This window comes from Anneissia japonica, unplaced genomic scaffold (assembly GCF_011630105.1).
Source record: "Anneissia japonica isolate Jap-2015-1 unplaced genomic scaffold, ASM1163010v1 scaffold426_len1935630_cov189, whole genome shotgun sequence".
NCBI lineage: Eukaryota > Metazoa > Echinodermata > Crinoidea > Comatulida > Comatulidae > Anneissia > Anneissia japonica.
The window spans coordinates 1668266-1691938 of NW_022713172.1; the positions used below are offsets into that span (position 1 = coordinate 1668266).

At 33.4% G+C, this 23673-nt stretch overlaps 1 protein-coding gene and 1 long non-coding RNA gene across 2 annotated transcripts in view; both read left to right on the forward strand.

Moving 5' to 3' along the window:
- Nucleotides 1-2319, forward strand: part of LOC117108300 — a 4751-nt gene extending 2432 nt beyond the window's left edge. The window contains exons 2-3 of the long non-coding RNA XR_004445352.1: nt 908-1003; nt 2142-2319. This is a non-coding gene — a long non-coding RNA (uncharacterized LOC117108300). The remainder of the gene's footprint in view (nt 1-907; nt 1004-2141) is intronic.
- Nucleotides 2320-11982: 9663 nt separating this feature from the next.
- Nucleotides 11983-12573, forward strand: LOC117108316 (twist-related protein 2-like). The gene has a single exon (XM_033250292.1). The coding sequence runs from the start codon at nt 11983-11985 to the stop codon at nt 12571-12573; it is 591 nt and encodes a 196-aa protein (XP_033106183.1).
- The last annotated feature ends 11100 nt before the right edge of the window (nt 12574-23673 follow it).

The window sequence follows — 23673 nt, forward strand, 5'->3', positions numbered from 1 at the left end:
CAGTTTGGCTTTGACTGAATCAGTTTGTTTGTTAAGTGTAGGTTTCAGTTCTTTGATCCAAAGCATTTCTTTAATTAAGTAATCAAACTTGGATCTGTACTTAGATAAAACCTTGAAATAATTAACAGTTTCAGTAGCACTAATATAATGATCTTTTAAATGTTGTCTTATGTTACCTTTACTGTGCATAATCATTTCTTATTTAAAATAGAATTATTTAATCAATCAGTAACTTGTGTTTTTTTTTTTAATGAAATTAATGATTTTCTTTAAAAAGATGCTACCCAAGGCAAGACTTTTTTTTATACCTCGTTTGACGAACTCGCTGACTATTGTACATTTTACTGTACTGTATATATGTATTCCTACTAAAAGGTTTCTAATACTAATTTAACAGTGTCTTTTTTAACACATGCAATGTTACTATTTTTTAAAAGTTGCTTTGTAAGTTACAGCATTGTAGCAAAAACTAATTTATTTTTGTTCTCAAATATGCATATTCTTTATGTTGATTTATTAATTAAATTTTTGCTACAGGGTATTTTACAGCATTTATTTATTTATTTATTATTAATTTTTTTTTTCTTGAATTTTATAATTGAGGGCCATTTTTTATTTCTTGATTCAATTCTTGCTTATACAGTATTTAAATATTTGAAGATTTAAAAAAAATATATCATTTCTATTACCGAATTTTTCATTGGGGCCATTTTTACCTACCTGTCATATGGGGCCATTTTTACCAGGGCCATTTTTTCAAGGGCCATTTTTTCCGGGGCCATTTTTTCTGGGGCCATTTTTTCCGGGGCCATTCTTACCTACATTCGACTAAGGGAAATGTACTTGTAGAAATAATGTATCTTGGCCTAAGTTAGCACTTATAACTAATATGTTTGTTATTTTTTAGACCGGTGTTTTCTTGTGCTGTTGTTTCTTGCTTATGCCTGGAAACCAATGAAATAGACTGAGGGATTTGATAGGGCAAATGTAATAAGGAAACGATGTGAGTATAACTTCCTTTATTGCATACATTGCCTCAAAAGTGTCAAAGATAGTTAAATAGATGGGTAAGGCAATGTCTTTAAACTTGGTACGGTACAAACTCCTATAGATGTTAGCCCAGATGGATGGCCGTCAGCCAATGCAACCCATTCTCTCCATTGGACTTGTCATCGTTATATTTTGAAGGGTTCAAAAACATTTATGAGACGTCCTGTTGTTCGCATCCAATCTTGTACTTATGTCACTTAGCGCTGCCTATCTATTTAATTGTGTGTTAATTATCAGCAATTCTAATGTGATTACTTAATAACCGGTACTTAATATAATTACCATTTGGTATTAGTTGATTAATTAACTTTCTCTATTATTTTCAGAAAATCATGTACAATGGAATCAATTGTTTTCACTAATACCCGGTACCGTAATTGATAAACAGACATGATAGGGCCTACTTAAAAAGAAATGTGCTTGCCTATTTTATTAAGTAATGTCAATGCCTTAATTCTTATAATATAATATTAAAGTACCTTAATTGAATCCTATAGTACGTTATTAATTAGTTGAATTAGCAATTATTCTTTCAACAATTAGACTTCTGTGGCCTTGGTTTTACGGTGATTCTGGTTTTACATCGGTATTTCTAAATATAGGCAAGCGTGTGTAGTTCATTATGAATAGGAATTTCGTATAATCGTATAATAAATGTTGACAATTAACAAATGGTACTTCGATAGGTTAACTAATACTAGGCTTAAGCATATTTATATTGTATTATTTAGGCCTATTCTTATTTTAAATTGAAGCTTGATTTGGTAGACCTATAGGCTACCGCCCTTCGGTGACAGGTCTAGAAGTTTGAAATAGATGGTGTAAAAGGGGCTTTAGCACCTGACAGGGGCGGATCCAAGATGAAATTTAGGGGAGGGGGTGAGGCTCACTCGGTGCTAAGCACCGAGTGGGGGAAAGGTTTGGGAAGGGTATCCTCCTCCCATATTAGGGATTTTTTAGTGGAATGGCTCCATAGCCCCACATGATCCCCGCTGCCTCTACATGCTCGAAAGCTGCACCGTCAGACTTACCTTTAAATGTACCGGTAACTTTATTTTTTACATTTTTTTTTTCAATTTGCAAACATTTAGGGCAACCATTATGCCTGTACTATCCTTGAATCCACCCCTGCCCTTGCATTTCCTGATTCAATAGTGAAATAGATGACATTTTAGCCGTTGAGAGTGTCAAATATATGGCAGTCAAATCAATAGGAAGTCAACAGGTGAGTTTCGGACCATTCCGATTTGATACAGGTGAAGTATGTCCTGGTCGACCAACTGTAATTAAAAAGATAGGCTTAACAACCATTCTAATAATTATGTATTAACTTGTTTGTAGCAAAACCGTAACATGTGTTCATTAGCGTTAATCCAGTAGTAGAAAATACGGTAGCAAATATCTTATCAGTAAGCTTTTGATCCGCTATCCCGGGACCTTCTTTATCTGAATGACATTAGCAGCATTTATTTCCTTTTTATTGGCTTAACGCAACAACGAAGTAACGAAAAAAGTTTTGAAGACGAATTAAGTAATTTGATCAAAAGCTTCAATGTTTGTACAACTAGATAGACATAGGCTACTAATTATAGACCCAACAATCTAAAACCGTGATTATTTTATTATAACATTCGCGAACGTTGTCAGTGGTTTATAGGTTAAAGTATGTATAAAATGACCTTAACACAACGTTCCTGCAACGAAATATGTATTTATGGTTTTACAAAACGTTTTGGATCGAATAACGTTATTATGACGTTAATTGTAATGACATTTCCACGTTTTCTCCCGTGTGACAAACCTATGTTTTCTTTGTTCAAAATATTTTAGTAATATTTTAGTCAAGTAATCTAAAAAATCTAAGAAAATCTAATCAAGTACGGTAAGTTTTTATTTTCCAACATTTCACAAGGATCAATGAGAGCAGTTATTATCATCACCATTAAGCACGTTTTTCCGTTAATGAACTTGAAATGTAACTGATAGGCTGAATAACGTTAGCATGTTTATATCCTAGATCTACCGTATGTAGCGTAAATCTCAAGTATGGTAACTTTTTAAAACTTACTCTTAAGTCTGTATTGAAAATGTGTCATGACTGTACTTATGGACGCAGTCGCATCGTCATGTCAAACTTCAACCAATATATCAGGAAGTTTTTAATTTAACCATGATGGACAGCGGAGAATGAACTTTAAAAACTGAATTACAGAAATACAGTGCATTCGGTAATAGTATGTTTATATTACTTATTTGAAGAATGAAACAATGGGAGTGCATTAATTATGAGTAGGCCTATACGGTATATATTTGTAAAAATATACTAGGCTTGGTCCTATCCTGTAGAGGAAAAATAACGAAATAGGCCTATGAATAATAATCAAAAAATAACGTGTATCTAAATCTAATCAAGAGTTGTTTTCTATCACTCCATACTTTCCATTCAAGTCCAGTTATGACACTTCATACGGTAGTATTTGGCTAAAATTACGTCAATGAAAATGCCGATTTCCCGTTTTCAAAGAAAGATAGGTCTCTCAGATCGTGAATGTACGAACTTCTATTTAACTTAACCCCTCTTTTCTAATGCCAACGGTACCGACACTCAAGTACTTTGTCAAGAATACCGTACGACACATATGGTATCATTGAATGTGACGCGCACATTATCTTACACCGGGATAATGTGTGCCACACTCATTTTATTAATTTATTTTTTATTATTGATGACGAGATTTTTTTTTAATTGTCGACCCTTAGAACACATTTACATGCACAGGTTCTTTCAGATGACTGGTATTAGTGGTGGTATTCATCAATATACAGGCAATGACTTTTAAAGATGTTAGTTAGTATCTGTCTAAATACAGGAAAATACCTAACAAATAGAATAGCTCATTTCAAAGAATCAAATAAATTAATATTAGCTTCCACCATGCTTCCACCAAGAAACAGATAAAGAAAAACCTTTTTCACCGATCTGTAAAAGACATTTTACAACAAACATCCTTAAACATTGGCTGGATACCGTAATCAATTTAAGGATTTTGAATTAAAATGTTTGTAAAATGGTGAAGTGTTTTTCGATCTGTTTCTTGGTTGAAGCTAATAATTTATTTGGTCCATTTAAATGAGCTTTTCATTATTTTATTTTATTTTTTAGCTATTTTCCTGTCGTTTGACTGATAGTACAGTTAAAAGTCCCTGGTACAGGACATCGAAACATAAATAACTTATATGCTAGACGCAGGCCGTGTTACATTGATTGACCGCGGGTGTTATTATTCTATTATAAAACGAAAAGTAGTACAATAATAATGTCACGTTGCAAACATGTATTTAGTTCTATTTCCGTCCAGTCGTATAGTAAAGGAAAGGATTGAAGTTTCCGGAGGCGCCTCATCGGAATTACAAGTAGGCTTATCCATAGTGCAGTCGTCTGGTAGACGAAACGTGTATTCATTAAAAACGACTAATGTCATTAATATTTATATGCCTTGTTTTTGAATTATGTTTAGCTTATGAGTCATATTTTTCATAACGCGTCGTTTTTAGATCCGTAAGTCTATATATAGATTATGAAACGGTGAGAGTACAGCCCCACCTTTGTTTCGGTGTGTGTTTACTGTCCAGGAGGTACGTGCTAGCCGTCTGCATCAGTGATTCATTGGAAACTTGGCTGTGGTTGAGCACACCAATCAGTGTCTCCACACGGGTCCCTTAAGCTCAATTTTACTCGGAAATTCACAAGAAATACAAACAAAACATGACAACCGGTCTATATCGGTTCTTAAGAAGTGGTCCGTATCTACCACTGGTGGTTTAGTGGCCTTGTATATCTATTTAGACACCTTAAAGTTAAGGATGGGTCAATCTGTCGTCGCGCGCCCACTGTTCTTTAAACTTTTGTTGAGCTGCAAACTTTATTTTTGTTCCATGACTCATTTAATTTTCAGAATGAGATAACATTAAAAAGTAATTGATTGGTTATTGAATTGCAACGATTCAATAAGCTTTATGTTTCATACCGAAGACATCAAATAAAAATAATGAAAATTATCATAATTCCCATCCAGGTGCGGGAAAACGGCAAATTTACAGAAAGAAAATATATACAATGATTCATACATACTACAATTTGTAAAAATGTATAGGGCCTTTACCTTTATCGTAACGTATTAACACATTTTATGTTCAAATTTGTTTGCTTGAAAGCGTTTTTTTTATAGGCCTATTATACCGTATGTATTCGAATAAACGCCCCGGGGAAGGGTTTTTGAGGGGGCGTTTTTGTTGTAAAATGAACGCCCCTTACTTTTACTGTAAATGTGTGGAACTACAATACATAATTACCGTCTAAATGTTTGCGTGATCATCAATCCCATCCCGGTTAGAAAAATGTAGTTCTACTGGAGTACAATATTAATAGAATCTGTTGGGAATGATGCTGTTGCCATTACAATCGTTCAGTAGAAAGGGTGTGGGGGGGGGAGGGGCTTTTGAGAGGCGTTTATAAAGATATATTCAAAGCGGGGCGTTTAATCGAATAAATACGGTAGTGTACATTATATAGTCTCGGACGTATCTAGAGTATATTAAATTTTTCTAAGCACTAAAACATTACAGGCTTAAATATTAATAGAAATATAAGCCTGTTTATGGTTGTGATTACTTCAGATAGGCCTAATAACCGAAACATTATATTAAGTATAGGCCTATACCTAATGTCCATCATAAACAATTATTAGTTTAATTTTTTCCAAGTAGGCATACCATATGTTTTCTACAAAAATAACACAGGCTCTACATTTTAGACTTCGGTCTGATTTCTATAAACTAGGGCCATTAAACTGTGAAGAAGCTAATTGCTTGAGGATATGTTTCTGAATACTTTTTTTAACGAATATATTATTATTAACAACGAATTAATGCTTTGAAAGCGTACGGACTGTATTATTAACCACGCACTATACCTTGGTGGAATACCGTAAAACTTCGAATTGAAGCCCAGTGGGCTTAATCTCGAGAGGAATCCCCCTCTTTAGGTTGCAAATTTAGCCTCGAAGATAGCATAGGCTTCTGTTCGAAATAGTTCAATAACACACTGTACATAAATTAAAATTTAAAAAAAAAGAAGTTAATAATAATAATAATAGTGTAGTTTTATATAGCGCACAAATCCTGTCTCTTATACACATCTAAAAATGTAGTTCTACTGGAGTACAATATTAACAGCATCATCGAATTGAAGCCCAGTGGGCTTAATCTCGAGAGGAATCCCCCTCTTTAGGTTGCAAATTTAGCCTCGAAGATAGCATAGGCTTCTGTTCGAAATAGTTCAATATACACGCTGTACATGAATTAAAATAAATTTTAAAAAATGAATCGACTCACAAGCTTGGTCCATGCAGTAGTTGGTGAATTAATGCCAGTTAATACACTCCTGGTACAGATTGATGTTACAGTGGCCTTATTTATTGTTTTATAATACAAATTCCCAAAATTTACGGCATTCATTTTGAAAAGAAGCCCCCCTCAAAAAGAAATCCGTCCAAAGTTCGCAAAAAAAAAATGCCCAAGGCTTACGGCATAACGTTGGATTATAACATTTAATTTGAAACTAGGTCCACACGGGAGAAAATTAAATTATTTATACACACCGTTTTCGCCAATGAGTCTAATTTATGGTGTGAACCAAGACATTAATATCGGACAAACGTAGGATACATTAAATCAATTTTTGTTTATAAAATGAAAATAAGTGTGAACTGGTATAAGTGAACTGATTTCTAAGAGTTATTTATTTTTGTCGTAGAATGATTGCTATTTGTCGGTCGTTGGCTGGATTCGATACTCATTATCTTATTGAGCCTCAAGCAAGCTTCAAGTTGTGATTCGAGGAGACGCGTGTTGATTGGTCAATGTAAGTTTTAAGGTGCTGCGGAATCGTGCTATCCAACAATCCTATCAAGGGTTTGGCCAATGTCATCAACCTTACTGATTATAAAATTGCTGGGTATTTTAGCTGTTTATTAAAAATATTTTTGTTTTCTGTTTTAGTTGTGTTAATAATGGAATTCGCCTTAAAAATGAAAACAAATATAGACTAAACAAAACCAGCGACTACTATAGAACAATCAGTTGCCTCACATGAACACTGTATGTAACGGTGAGAGCGGAGACAACCTCCTTTCCGATTGGAAAAGTCAAACAAATTATCTAATTCAGTGGTTGGAACTCATTCCATATGTAATGACATAGGCCTAGGTCTCATGTACGATCTTATATCATTATAGGCCTAATAAGTTTACAGTGGAATTGAAAGGAGGCTCGTGGGTTAGATACATTGTCATTTGCAGGCATAGGCCTACCCATTTATTTAATAACTGATTTTATAACATTGGGAGTGATTACAATAAGGCCTATACGGCAGGCCTAATTAATATATTACCACGCTGGTCAATGCTTGATAAAGAATTGAAGTGGTCAGATCGAAATGTCTTAAGTAAATAAATTGGTTTATCAAGATTCATATTATAAAGACAATAATAAACATTAGGCATGAAATATGAAAGGCCTATAATGGGGGCCTATTAGGCCTCTATGTTACAAAACATTTATAACATAGAAAGGTATTTTCTGTGCTTAAATAGTGCTCTCAAAATGCCAGTGTAATAAATGTCTGCAGTGTTCTCTTCAATACGTGAAAAAGAGTGAATTTCAGAGTAAATTTAACTGATTTTTCAGAAACTAAAATTTTTCCTCAGAAAAGAGTGAAATATAATCTCCATGGGAACTATTTTATATTGAAATTCAATTTTTGCACTTATGAGTAATAGTTTGAACCCGTTTCATCACCGCCTCCATTATCATTACCATGATCATTTTTCATCATTATCATAATCATCATCATCATCATCATCAACAACATCATCACCAATACCATAATCACCATTATTGTTATCATCATTATCGCCATCATCAAATCACCTGAATGTGTATCGCGAAACTGAGTACGCACTTCGGCAACAAAAGCGCAATGAAAAAAAACCCGAATATTTTAATATACATTAGATACAATTCTTTTCAATATACGTGAAGACATTTGCAATGTCTATATTTCCGTCTTCATTTTCTAAATCGTGTTTATCTCTTCATCTATCTGTAATTGAACGGGAGACTGATCTTGTAGGTCGATTGTTATCTGAATAAAAACCCTTGTGAATCAAACAATCGTGAGCCTAAAACTCTTTTTGTATTTTGAAACAATGAATTCTTTTCACTGAACGCTACAGATATTATATTACGTGTTTCAAAAAACAAATAAATTTAGAAATTCATACGCGAAATAAAGTAGTGCATGCTGTCACATGCCCCTTGCAACTCTATACAAACGTTGCCGTAACATTTTACTTGTCATAACACAGACGTGGGAAAAAATCAAACGGCGGAAGCGACTGCCTGCTGTACCAACCACCCAGTATTGCAATACTCATTGTTGAGGTGATCGAATAGTTTATTACTATATATCAAGAAACATGAGTTCCCTACTGGGTTCTTTTGATTGGAGACATGAATCTAGTTATGTTGGTGTGTATGTGCGGTTGTGTGTATGTGTGTTGGTGTACGGTACGACCAAACGACTGTACGATAAACGATTAATTCACGAGATGTAATTAACCCATCTAACAGCCCGCGTAAGCCGCACAGTTGAACATTAGCGTGCCGCTGCGCCGTCTCACCGCTGATCAACCATCGACACGGGAAGAAACTCACGGAAAGTCAAGGGAACACAACTTGACAAAAAACGTTTGGCCTTAGAGACTAAATCTGTCACACGAATTTCCAGCTCAAGCTTGTTCCCGGGAGTCCAATTCACAACGCACAAAGACATGCATTATGATTCACACAGAGTTATAAGGAAATCCCGAGAAATCGTTCATTGCACTAAGAACATCCAGGTCCTTTTGCAAATTATGAATAAATTAACCCTTCCAATAATATTACTAAAATCTCGTGATAGCTCGAATAATAATATCACAACATGGGATGTGATATATCGGCCTATTCAATGATAAACATTAACCCTTTTTCTCTTAACATAGCGAATTCTTAATCATACTTTTCCGAAGCTGCGCATATCCCACGAGGTTCAATATTAATCACAGTATTGCTTACATCATAGGCCTTCTTTTTGATAATAATTATTATTTTTCCCCACAAATTTTTGAGGAGGTGATGATCACGAAAGTAAAATATTGTCCTCCTTTGACTTGCTTACATATATTTTGAGTGTATAGGCCTACGATAATAAGTAAATGTACACTATAATCATCGGATAAAGAGACGACATGGCCTATCGTGTTTACAATTATAAGAAAGGCCATATGAAAAGACAAAGTACAACTAAAACTAAGGTATTGACAAAAGAATGAATGGATTTATGATGGATAATAAAATAAATGAATGAATGGATGGATGATTGAATGTAATACATGAATGAATGAATAAATAAATAATTTATTGAATGAATGAATGATTGCATGAATGATACGGATTTCATAATTATAACATGTCTATATGAAACTATTATGAATGAATAATTGTATTGAAGAATGAATGGATGATAGAATAAATGAATGATTGACTGCATGAATGATTAATGGATGGAATGAATGAAGGAAATAATGGATGAATAAATAAATAAATAAATAATTTTTTGATCGAATAATTGAATGAATGATACGGATTTTTAAAAAACAAAAATTAAGAACAGACAACATTAAATAGGACTGGTACCGTAGCATGTGGCACGGATAAAGCATCCATCCACAACCTGTGTGAATAATGAATTATCTAAACAAAATATGAAAATATATAATTAGTCTAATATAACAGCCTAACAAAATATAGCATAACATAAAATAATGTAGGTCTAATGCCTAAAGACGTAATAATATTATGAAAATATTTTATTCTATATTTCATTGATGTACGATGAAATTAAAACTAAGCCCAGAGGTTGTGAAGTTTATAGTTAAAATTTTTAAGTATCAAAATATTTAAAATGTTAAAATTATATAACTTAATAATATAATGTAATATTATAGTAATAATATGGTACGGTATAATAACGTATAACATAATAAATAGTAATACTGTACCGATAAATATGCCTGCAAGTATATTTTGTTCTCGTTTATGTCTTCTATATACACGAGATGTATATTTCGGTTGTCATATTGTTCATTTTGTTGCATCGTTATTATTGAACTGAAAATTTCAAATATCACCGAATTTATTAACGATGTACAATACCGTGACTCTGTGGTATCTTACATTGAAATTTAAAAATGACTCTGGATAAATAGCCCGGTACCGGTATTATTGTAATAATCTTATTATTGTGAATACAGTACTTCACGATTTAAAACCAGCCTACATTCATATGCAAAATTATTTAACTCATATAAATAATAATAGAGGCCTATATTTTGGCAACAGCAAATTGTTTTTAGGCATATACCGGTACCATATAGGCCTATTGCAAACACTTATAAAATAAAGACTCATCACAGTTTTGATAAACATAAGCCTAACATTTTTTTTTCAGGGGCCAATTTTACCGGCATAGGCCTATTGGGACCAATTTTACCGGGGCTATTTTTCCAGGAGCCACTTTTATTTTGGCCAGTTTTGTCTACATTCCCTAAAACCGCATAAAATAGGCTATTTCAAGGTTTTTCGGATGAGACTATATTAATAATTTACATAGAAATTACATAGTCTAGGTATATTGTGGTTTGACAATATTTTAGAATAAATATTAGTTAATACACAAGATAACCGAAACATTTTTTCCTCAGCGGACGGTCATGTGTGTGTTTTTATCGGCCATCAGACTGGCAAACTTAATCTGGGCACCAGGTAGGCCCAGGCTCTCTCGTACTCATCGTAAGAGGCAAGTATGTAGGCCTATGGACGCTGTTATTTTCCCAATTTACAACAGAGAGATTTGTTTATTTTTTGCATTGACTGAAAAAACCCCAAAAATGAAAGTTACAGTATGGCCATCTCTAAGGTAGTTCACAAAATACAATTAGGTCATCATCAAAGTATTCTACATTAATCTAAATTTTATTTAGGTTAACTCTCACATGCAGGTAACATCAAATATCCTGTATTTTTCTGATTGTTTTTTCTGATTGTTTTTTCATTATTCAAACTTTACACATCATAATACTTTAACTATCCTTACTAGTTAGTAAGTACAGTACATCCTTAGAACGGAATTAAATTACTTTGTAACTCCATTGCAATAAATAGGCCTGTACTACTACAGTACAAATTGGGTCTGCTGCCTGCTGATAACAAGCCCTAGCCTACAACCAAAGCACAACGTCCTCTCGCCTTCCCACCGTTCAACCTGTAATGAAATTGTCTTGTAATTAGGAAAAAAGACAATAGAAAAACATGATATCACAGTCCTTTACACTGACGTTGCTATGAACTGGTGACTTGCTAACATTGATCCTAAACGGCTTTATTAGACTTCGGCGCCTGCTCAGTAGGGTTCAATATCTTGCGCATGTATAGCGCTTGCACCTATAATAGCATCGGTGAACGTATTAGGGAGGACAGCCATTGGACACAAGAGCGCCTGCGGGGTCAAACTGACTTCAAATCGTAGTCCCGCCCACTTTGAATGTGGCGGGGCAAAGCAAGCCGAGTAGTTACTCGACCATACACCTGCTGTGAAACCCATGAGTAAAGTTAATAAAAACACGATCGTGGTTACAACGATATTATTCTGTCAGGAATTGTGCTTCAATACAAACATAGGGCCAATTTCTATCTGTTACTACAGTTACTGGAATACTACGCCATTTGCAAACTTATTTAAACGTATTTAGTTGTATGTTTCGAAGCGCCATGCCGATATTCAAAGTCGACCCAGATGAAAACCACCTATATTCAACACAACTATCACCAGGTGAAGTAAGTTCATTGGATTTAGAACATAGTCCACACAGCCACGATTCGGAGGAAGGCATGAAAGACAAACATCCAAACTATCATCAACATTATGTATCGAGGAAAAGACGATTTCGTGGAGATTCTGAGGACGAACACGATCATGATAGAACAAGTTCACACGGAAGTCCGGACAGCAGCGGAGAATCTAATCTAAAGAGGCGGAAAATCAGTGGGCAAAGTTACGAAGAACTTCAAACACAACGTGTTATGGCCAATGTCCGTGAACGCCAACGAACTCAATCATTGAACGATGCTTTCTCAAACTTACGAAAGATAATTCCCACTTTACCATCTGATAAACTAAGCAAAATACAAACTCTTAAACTCGCTTCACGTTACATCGACTTTTTGTATCAAGTGTTACGAAGCGATGAAACGGACAATAAAATGGCAAGTTGTAGCTATGTAGCCCACGAAAGACTTAGTTATGCTTTCTCAGTCTGGAGAATGGAAGGAGCATGGAATTCGATGGCGCAGCAACGGTAGTCCGATGAATAAAATGGTAGGTATAAATACTATTAACACAATAGTATTTGACAACTATTTTCGTTGTATTGTAAATATATCTGATATATCAGTAATAACTAAAATGATCTGATCCATGGGTTTATTTTACGAGATACAACAGTCCTTCTTTAGTCTAAATTACTAGTTTTCAAATCTGTGTGTTTGCAATAGTTTATAGCTTTCCCAATAAAATATAAAATTTAACCAAACCTTAAGATAAACACAAAAACCTAGCAAATAACATAAATCAACACCTATTTACTGTAACGTATTATAATAGTTAGCCTCCATGCTATTGCCCAACTGTACTAATGGTCCTAGCTGAAATGTTTATTTCATCAAGTCAAGAAGTTGTATCACAAAATTTGAAATCTAATAATACAAAATTAGAATATATAATACACGAATTAAGAGGGAATTGTAAAATTAAGACGTAATTCTTTCAAGGAAATTTTGAACGAGATAAATTGAATGATTATCGAGTGAAGTAGGTCAAACTGTCAATGACAGGAGTATCTTGAGATTTCGTAGCCTAGATCCTGTGGGCCTAGATACCTCCTTGATACACGACAACTCGCGCATCGATACCCCGCTGCGCCGAGCTTACTATCCCGCTGTTCAACCCTTTTCCTTTCTCAGTTTTATTTCTCCTTGTTCGTATTATATTAAATCCACTTATTAATTGAAGTAAAGCAATACTCGATGTTCTATAATGTTTAGTGCAATTTATTAAAGCTATTTCTCCATGTTTGGTACCAATAATTTTAATTGTCCGAATGCAATTTAACATGAGTTAGACCTACATACGCTACATGTGGGATGTATATTATTATCTAGACACATGGGATGGAATTACTATTATCTACACCCGTGGGATGAAATTACTATTTATATATAAAATTTACAGACAGCACAGAATGACAATTGTTGGACTTGCGCTTCATAAACTAAAGAATGATGCTTTCCGCTTTGATTTAGAGAGAATCCTGTTCAATTAAGCCTTCTCGTTCTATAAGCCATCAACCTTTAAATTGACACTTGTTTACATTAGTATACCACTTTCTGTAGTGTTTCCCATTCCATCTTTTCTGAGGCCAACACTGTCATTGTTGGTGATGTAAACCGACAGGTTTGTATTTACAGTACGAAGACCTATCGGTAGTCAGGGCACAACGATGTTACAGGGTATGATTGATAAAAAGATACATAAATGTGAAGAGAGAAATGTTAAATAATAAACTATTTCTTAAATATGTAGGACGATATCAATCAATCAATCAATCAAACAATCAATCAATCAATAAATAAATAAATCAATCAATCAATCAAAAAGAAAAATATGTCAATCAAACTACCATCGGAATTAAAATCCAGAGCATACCGGTAAATAATATTAATCGCGTGTAACATGTAACATAATATACGGTAACCACCGAGAGAATATATTAATATATGTTCTTCATGGTATAACATAGCTATAATAATGATAATAATAATAATGATAATAATGATAATAATAATAATAGACGTACAATTCCTAGTAAATTATTAGAATAATTATGAAATCAATGAGCTGTATATGTATACACATGCTTTATATGTCTTATATTTATACGAATCAAAAATTCTCTACGTGCATATTTTATGGTTTAGGATGTCGTTTTTAGTGTAGTATAGGCCCACAACGTTCCTAACAATTCTGTGAAACAAAATATGATCTTCTTTACATTACGATGACTTATCAAGCAATCGAGATCTTGTAAAATGTATGTATTGGCTATTGTCGCTCATCCAGTTATCAACAGGCCGAACAGAGGGTCTTCAGCCGGAGGCAAAATTCACTTGATTGAATATTGAAAGGTGGGATGTGCTATTGAATAACTTCACTCTCACTGTTATCCGGAAGAAAGAGATAGATATTAAAACCATGGACGTATAACATATTACCTCCATGTATAAACATTAACAACCTATACCGTACGTAACACGAACATTTGATTAGTAAAACCATGTAGAAACCTCACTGTTAGAACGCAGATTAGACCACGAAGAAATTTAGCGAATTTGGTAAAGTGAAATATTCCAAAATAAAGAAAAGGTCTAAATACCTAGCTGGTCAAACTATTGTTCCATAAAAAGATTGAGCTGACCCATGTCTTTAAAGCGATAGGCCTATGTTTTATTGTTTTCAAATACCCTAATAGCAAATCTCCTTAAAGCTTATTTTATTTAACATCGTAACAGCTCGGTGTAGACTTAAAGCACCCGCTGATGTTGAGATACATCGACGTGAGCTTTAAGATCATGCCATTGTTTTCTTCATTAGAAAGATATACGTTTAATAAATCAAAATGTAATGTCTACAATATACAAGTTCCTTGTAATTCAGGACTAATTGTGGTATGGGGCATGTTGTCTAGCTTTTACATACAAGCTTATATTCAACAGGCCCAATATATCATAAATACTAAAATAGATGTACCTGCACAGGTGTGTAAAAATTGATTCATAGTTGTAAGCATGTCCGTATATAATTCATGTTTCGACATTGTTTATGACTTGACTGACATTGGCGATTATTTATATCTACATTAGTTATGTGTTTAGCATCTTGCTAATTTGACGTATGTCCGATTATCTGTTTGTGTGTGGTATGTGAACGAAGCTTTACAAGTATCTTGTTCTTCTGGGAAAGTCATCGACTTGAAGGCTGAGCAAAATGATACCTCTCCTGTGTCTGTCTTGCGATCGACAATCTGATGCTGGGCATTTTAATTATACCCTGTAGGCATTTCTTAGAGTTTTATATGTACAACTACTGAATTAAAGAATGTATGCTGGCTTCTTGTTTTTACTACTTGACCAGTGGCTTTCCTCATTAATGTTTACATTTTGTTTACACTAACCTGTTTTATTAGGTATCTTATAAACTCCATCACTGAACTGATTTAGTTTACCAGATCATGAAAGTTTGTAAGTAACCATTTCTGTAAAGAAGGAGCAGCACCTTACTACCCTACCTTTTGGAAAATAACCGGGAATAAAAACGGGTTTTTTTTGTTTGTCAAAACTATAACCATTTAATGATTAGTAGATCAAATACAGGCCAATATCAGTAGGCTATCTCTATAAATATTTTAGGCCAAATAAAAATAGATATGTTCCTCATCCGAGCTTTCTTAAAAAGGTGATGAGGCCACTTTTTAAATTTGTTTGCAAAAAAACACACACACCTACTGTACTGTGGTCGTATCCAGGCCTGGAACATGACATGGGCTTTGCTTATAAGGAATTTTTAATTTTAGGCTTATGTGACGTACATGCTAGTGGAGGAGGAACATGCCACTATATTTCTTATTTAAGAATGTTCATTCAATAACTTCACCAAATTTTATTTTGGAATATTTATTGCCTAAATATTGTACTTGATCAATATGGAAATGGGTGTTAGTCAGGCTTTGTTAAAATATACCGTATTACTGATTAACACTAATAATAATAGGCCTAATAACAATATTGTATGATGATGATAATAGCGTAAAATGATGATGATGATGATGATGATGATGATGATAAAGATGGCGATAATTTTATTGTGACATGACATTATAATATCGATAATACTCGATCGTGTTTGAGTATTCGATCCTGCGGTTTGTCCATTACCTCTATGTTTCTTCCTTCCTTTTTTAAAAATAAGCCCACTGATCTAATAACTAAAACATAACTAGTATCTATGATTAATCATGAAGGTTGTTAACTACACTGGTTATCCAAGAAGCATCTAGCAGGATAATGTTTTCGCATTACATTTTAACCTAATAAATATATGTTGATATAATCCAGAATAATTGTACAGACCCTTTATGATATAAAGTAGTATTAAATTATCCCAAGCATAATTTAAAGATTTATTAAGGACGACACTTTGCTCCTCAACTTATAATTAATTTGTCTGACCGAAAGTAAACCGATTGACAATTACTAAGCAGGAATATCCGACGAGTTGTTGCATTCAACAATCTTTTCAGTTTCTGCTGAACTAGATACAATTTTCTCCGTTTGTATTTTATTTATCACATATTTACCAACAAAATTCCTTTACCCCGAAAGTGATCTAGGGACTATGTATTATATTTAAAAATGATATTATGGTATTAGGCCTATATTATTTCTATTAACGATAATGACATATTTTGTCTATGTTCTATCTTTTAACATAAAATGTCTACCGATTTCAGGGCTGTTAAAGCAAGTTATTACCGGTAGTTGAAGATAAAAAGTATATATAAAAATATTTCCTCCCTAAAAACATAAGCATATGTCTATAGGCCCAGTAATTTGGTTTCTATTGTTAGTTTCATAGGGAAACAATAAATTTAGATCGAAAAATAATATAGACCCAATATTTAAGAATTTTAGTTTTCTAAAGTGAATTAGCAAAAACTGATTGTTTTGTCGGGTATCTGATAATATAGTAAACTTAAGTGATCGTCTTAAATACACAACGGTTGGGCTTACCACACACAGTAAGTCTATAATTTTTTTTATAGAGTACACCAACAAAAAGTGCTGTACATTTATACTCTGCTCTGTAGCAGTTAATTTTTTGCAAGCTCAATCAAATGAGTTATTATTATATTATATTCAATAAACGAAGAATTATTCAATTGTCCACCTTTGAACTACAGCGGTAATATCCAATTATACTTTATAACACATGTGTTATTTGTTTGTGAATAACTAAATACAAAAAAAGAAGAAATGATTCAAAGTCCTACTTACAAACCATGGTCCTAATAAATTGTATCATAACATCATAATTGTATTACCTTGTTGGTAGCGATTGCAGAATTTATAATGTCTATGTTTTTGTTCATATGAATGTTGGTTTTTATGATTTATCATTCATGTTGTTTCTAATATTTCGATTTTCTTAATCGTTCATATCATTTTTTTTATTGGTTTTTACGTACGGTAGTTAGCAATTCAAATCATCTTATTTGGTGTTTTTTTTCTTCATTTTTATTGAAAGAAAATCTCGAATAATGGGGAAAACAGTTCAAATGTGGCAAAGTAAAATAAAAACACAGAACTATATTAAAAAAAAATTAGTACGTATTTACAATAACGAAATGTATAACAACATTTAGAAAAACGGTACCAATAAAAGGAATTAACTTCATAAAACAAATTTGGAAAGCTGTTTCGGCCCTTTATTGTATTCAAATAAATGACATAACATTTTTTATGTTTATTGTCTGAAATGAGATTTTTCTTATTCTAAGTTACTGTATGAAGCGCAAACATCCTCTATTTAAAGTTACATGTATTTAACATAATTTCATGGAATTGCATGGTTAATTTTATTGTCAGTGCTCATGGTTGATGATATAAATTCAATAGGGCAAAATGTCAAATTATTTCGTCAGACATTCTATGGCATTGTCCCATGAGAGAGTTTTACTGGTAACGGCAACAGTGTAGCACGCGTTTCTGGTTGATTCTGAACCTATGCTTAAACCTATGCTCACTGTACCTGGTGATCTGCAATCGCTGCAAAAAAATAAAGAAAAACTTTGCAATGGGTCTAAGGATTAAATCCAGAGTGAGTTGAAGAGGCAGGATAAATGCGTTTTGTGAAAGCTGGTTTCACCTATGCGGCTGTGTGTATGTTTGTTGTGTACATTTTCGTTGATATTGTATACGGTATAGTATTTAATTACTACGTCTTTTGATTATTTTTTTTAGATATGTATCGATTGAATAGTAATAATCTATTATTTTAATAGAATAACAAGCTTCTTTACTTACTTCGATACCAGAAATAAGTTAACTACGGTATAGAAGAGCCGAGACAATAGTTATAGACTGCCAGCAACAGTGTACGCCTAGAGGTTCGCAACCATTTATGTGCAATGTCGAACGCATAGGATAGGCCATGGATCCTGTAGGCTATGTTTTTTATGGTTATTTCTGTAAATAAATGGTTGTAGGCATATTATGAGTATTTCACCAGCTATAAACTAAAAGGATGACATAGGTATACAAATAATATTTTACTTTAGCAACTTATTTTTCATTTTTATTTACCGTTTTTATCTAATTTTTTTGGCATAGGCTTACATTTTCAAAAATATAAAGGCAATGTGTATGAAACAATCAAAATATCACATACTGTAGAAATAAATTACAAAATTTCACATTTAGGCCTATAGGCCTATATAGAAATGCCGTACGGAAAAAAAACCCCATTAAACTACCCCGACAACCAATAGGCCTAAAAGTCTCGCAAAACTTTTAGTTTCTAACTGATTTTACATAAAATCAGTATATAATTAAAAAATAATAAACTAAATAGCAACAATTAAAACATCAAGAAAAGTAAAATTTATTTACATAATAGGCCTATAGGCCTACTTATATAATATTGTATACTATATGTTACATATAAAATGCAATAATACTGGTATTTTATAATAACATTTTAAATAAATATATAATGATTGCAGCAATTAAAAGAGTTATTTATATTTATTTATTTATTATTTCGTCCAACAGCAAATACAAAATTCACCACTTACATTACCACATAATGATGTTGATGGTTTTAAGAAATTCAGTTCAGAATTAAACTGCAAATTTCAAAATATGTTTTCGTTCGATAAACTTTGTTTTGTATATTTATCGAAGCATATAATGTAAAACCGTCGAATTTGTCGCTATTGTCAATATATTTCTGTGCCATCAATTTTTTGTTATGAATATGTCGTTATCAATTTGTGTTATGTGCTGGGGCTTGCTTCCGATTTTACACGACCCACATACAAATTTGTTTGGGAATTTACTGCTTTATGACAACAGTAAAACATAGGCGTACTTGATGCTATCAAGTAGGCCTATGTTTTACTGTTGTCATAAAGCATAGGCTGATGCTATCAAGTAGGCCTATGCTTTATGACAATAGTAAAAAATATCCCTACTTGATAGCGTCAGCCTGGCTCTAAATATGTACAGTGTTAGTCGTCTAGAGAACTTCTGCGTAACGGCTTCTTCTTCCATTAAACCAGACACCATCTTTGATTTACCGTGTAGCTTTTTTTTATAAGGCAATAGTGACCTAATCTACTTGGCATCTCAGCAAATTTGATCCCACCGTGAGCTTATATTTGGAGAATCCCTTTAATGTTGGTGGTTAGATTCACCAAAGAAATAACTTAGCAGTTGTTTACGAACACAAAAAACTTGCTATGAAATCCGTGGGAATATACAACTTCCCAGTAAGAAGTAGGATATGGGCTAGGATTGTAGCCATCAAGTGTAGTTTCGATCACTCTAAGCTGTTTCCTTGATTTTAACGAACATTTCACTACAACTCCTAAGTAAACTTCCCAAGACCATGGTTAAGTTAGAGTTTAGTAATGTTTATTTTTAAGGGACTTGTATGACTTGCATTCCTCCCACAATAACAACTTGGGGAGTAACGTGTCCTACATTCCACTCAAAGCAGCAGTGTAAAAGAACAAAATGGGATTTGCACTGATGAAAGGCAACACATTAATATACTCTCGATAGACCTCTATAAACAATGTTAAAACGAGTATGTAAGCTAAAACATCTACTGCGTGGGTTTAAAACGAGAAACGATCAATTTATAGAAGAAATTGATGTTGATAAGCTTGTAATACTGTTTAGTTCTGAATGTTGTTATGGCAGCCAGATTAAGAGATCAGTGATTGTAAACAATCATGTGACTTTGTGATAACAGTAATGAATAACTGTTTAAAAATTAACTTGTTTTTTTTATGGAACATTTTGAATGTTTTCGAATGCCGGGTTTCTGTTTTCGTTCGTATGCCCGGGTCTCTGTTTTCGAATGCTGGGGTCACTGTTTTCGAGCAGGTCTCTGTTTTCGAAGTCAGTATTTTAATAACGCCCTCTAGTATTACTGTAGTGGCCCTGTAACGGCAGCTCATGAACCGATATGTGCAATTTGACAGTTCGTTAAATTCTGATTTTTAATTATTAAATTTTGACAACGGTACTAATATTTAGTGAATCCGCGGAAAATGTTTTGCTTGTCAAATAAATTATATTTGGTTATTTTCGTGATCATGTAATACAGTAGCTACAGTAATAATGTTAACTATTCGTAACATGGGTTTGTTTTTGTTTATTTGCAGGTGAAGTAGACCTATTCTAAAACTGGACGTGTTGTTTACCTCAGTTGTCGGTGTCGTCGTCATTCGGGGCTCCAGCAGCGGGACCTGCCAGCCCAAAAATTCGTGCTTTCATGAAAATAGTCCAATACTGAGCTCTCCTCCCTCGGGAAGAACAATCAAGTTATTCCACAGTTGTGTTCTATGTGTATTCGAACCGCAGTGGCATTAATGGTGGATTATGGTTGCAGTTATGATCGCCGTTTGTTTCTTTTACACATTGCGTCATATCACCAACAAGCACAAGTCCGTCGTGATGTATGCATTAATTCATCGTTTAGGTAGATGATTAAGTAATTTCTACCCTAGATGTGAAAGTTGTTTAAGATTTTTTTTTTTATAACTGAGCCTTTTTTTAAATGGTAGGCCTATAATGATAATCAATATAATTTCTAAATTTAATATATCATATCGAATTAGTCAATAGTTTGTTTTGAGAATGAGTTAAACATTTGACAACTGTGCGTACTCTAGTGCCAATTCAAGAGGCTGTTTTGAATATCGTATGGAATTTTGGTCTATTGCGCAATATTGATATGGTCTGAAAAAGATGTCTCGGTGCAAATTTAATTGCAGAGCATCATTAAAGAATACAATGAACGCTGAATGAAGTACGATGCATAATGTTAATGCTAAATGTAAATCAACGGTTGACAAAAAAAGTCAAAATCTTCGTCGATTTTACATTGAAGGTATATGATGGTATGTGAGGCGAAGAATACGTCGATATGTTGCATTCCGAGTTATTGATTCTAAACAATAGTCATCATAATCATGTTCAAACCGACTTTGATGAGTCATCTAATCACAATATGATGCTATTAAATTCTTTTAGATATTTTTATATTGAAATCGCATTTGAACACCTGTTCCTGAAGTTGATGTTGTGTTAGTTTCATGAGGATTAGTGCGTAATCCGCGTTCCATACCGAAGGTGAAGACCCTGTCGATGACGTAGCACTGTGATCAGCTTTTGATACTCTTTTCCTGAAACAAATTAGTGGTTTTGGATTGTCCATAATTTGGTTAGCAAATAATAGTGTTTGTAAGAATTTATTTATGTCAATGAAAGTGTAAAGATTTTTGGGTAAATTATTTCTTCCACGTTGTCTTACTAAACAATTTTATATTGAAACATTATATTTCGTTCATGAAGGTCTTTCATATTATTATTTCCTCGTTGGAAAATGTACACGAATCACATTGACCAAAGTTAATTTTTGTCCAAACATTCTTCATAACCATAAGGCTGAACATCTCTATTCCTTTTTTAAATATTTATGATCGATTATTGTATTAATTAAACTTGAAACGTTTACTACATAATGTCTTTTGTTCAACTTGTCTTTATATTAAATGTAAATATAGTACAGTATTGAAAGTTTTTATCGCTTATACGAAGTTACAGTAGTCGTTTCAATAAACCTCATATTTTTGCAAATTAATCCATTGTCTTTATTTTTTTTCCTTTACAATATTTGAACACATTTGTCTATTTTATTTTAACACCAAAGAGCAAGTGAAATCTCCAAATAAAGGAGGGGAAACATACTAACAGTTAACATACGGCACAGACATTACATTCCATAAACGTCTTATAACACATATGGGCCATGGATGTATTAGTTTATTCATCCATGTACTGGGGGCTGCAATGAAGAATGAGTAACATGTACAATTAGGCCCATTTGTTTGTACAGTACTGTAAAAATATCTTGTATCGTCACGTTTCTTTCCGGGCTTACAAAATTACAGTGTAGGTACTGTATCGTACATAGCCACCACACATGCACACATAACCCATAAACAGGATTCTTTTAAGGCTGGGGTAAGGTTCCTATGAGTGCCAGAAGTCAAGCAGAACTTTGGCGCCCTGATACCGAATACAAATTCTTGTTGTGGGGCGCGGGGGGAGGGGGATTGGGTGGTCAGTGGAGCTTAAGAATTTAACATGGAGGTGGTTAGTTTTATCTGTAAGATAAGTTAGGGTTGTATTTTGCTTTAAAACAAATATATAATAATCTTTAAGGCGATGTTTTAACGCTGTTCAACATAGATAGGTCTGTATGTACGTGCAGTAACACATAATCAAAATAATGGATATGATTTACATGTAGAAACAACATCATCATTGTTGTTGATAACTTGGTAATGAAAGAACATGTGAATGTGCTTGTTTAAATGTAATCTTATTGATTATGACCTTCTGATCGGTGCCAACTTTTTGAATTAGATAAATCACGTTCCAGTGCTGAAAAAACTGCTAAACATAGTAAACTAATCTAGAAGAAAAGCCGTTGAAGCAATCACGGCAATGAATGTTGGTAATGTTATTGACGAATACAGCTTTACTTGGTTTCTAAACCGAGGACGGCTTTTATAGTGGAAATTAAAAACAATGGAAATTCAATTTCCAATTTTTATATCGGTCAATTCTTGCTATTGAAAATCTTTTAATCGTCGCTATTTTCGCCAACTGTGCATCATAGCTTCTCAAGATCTTCCCGAATGATATGCTACACCCGCTGAAAAGTTTTATAAACTTTTTTAAATATTCTAAAAACCATTTAACAAATCAACCTTCATCAATTCTAATTTCGTTGGTACTTTAAATATCTTGACATAAATTAATTGACTTTTTCTATTATGCTTGGCCTACTGAAAATATTATCTTTTGTGAGAACATAATTCTTGTTGACAAGGGGGTTACACTGCCAAACCACTTCAACTTACAATTTCAATCAACATTGATATTATTTATGATGCATTGATGGAAAATTGAAAACCTGTTATTATTTAATTATCGGTTAATGGTACACAGCCTAAAGATTTTCAAACACGTGATCAATCGCTGTCTGAA

Bases quoted from the DNA above. Each gene is read 5' to 3' on its own strand.
- LOC117108316 (XM_033250292.1), top strand. From the start codon at position 11,983: ATGCCGATATTCAAAGTCGACCCAGATGAAAACCACCTATATTCAACA.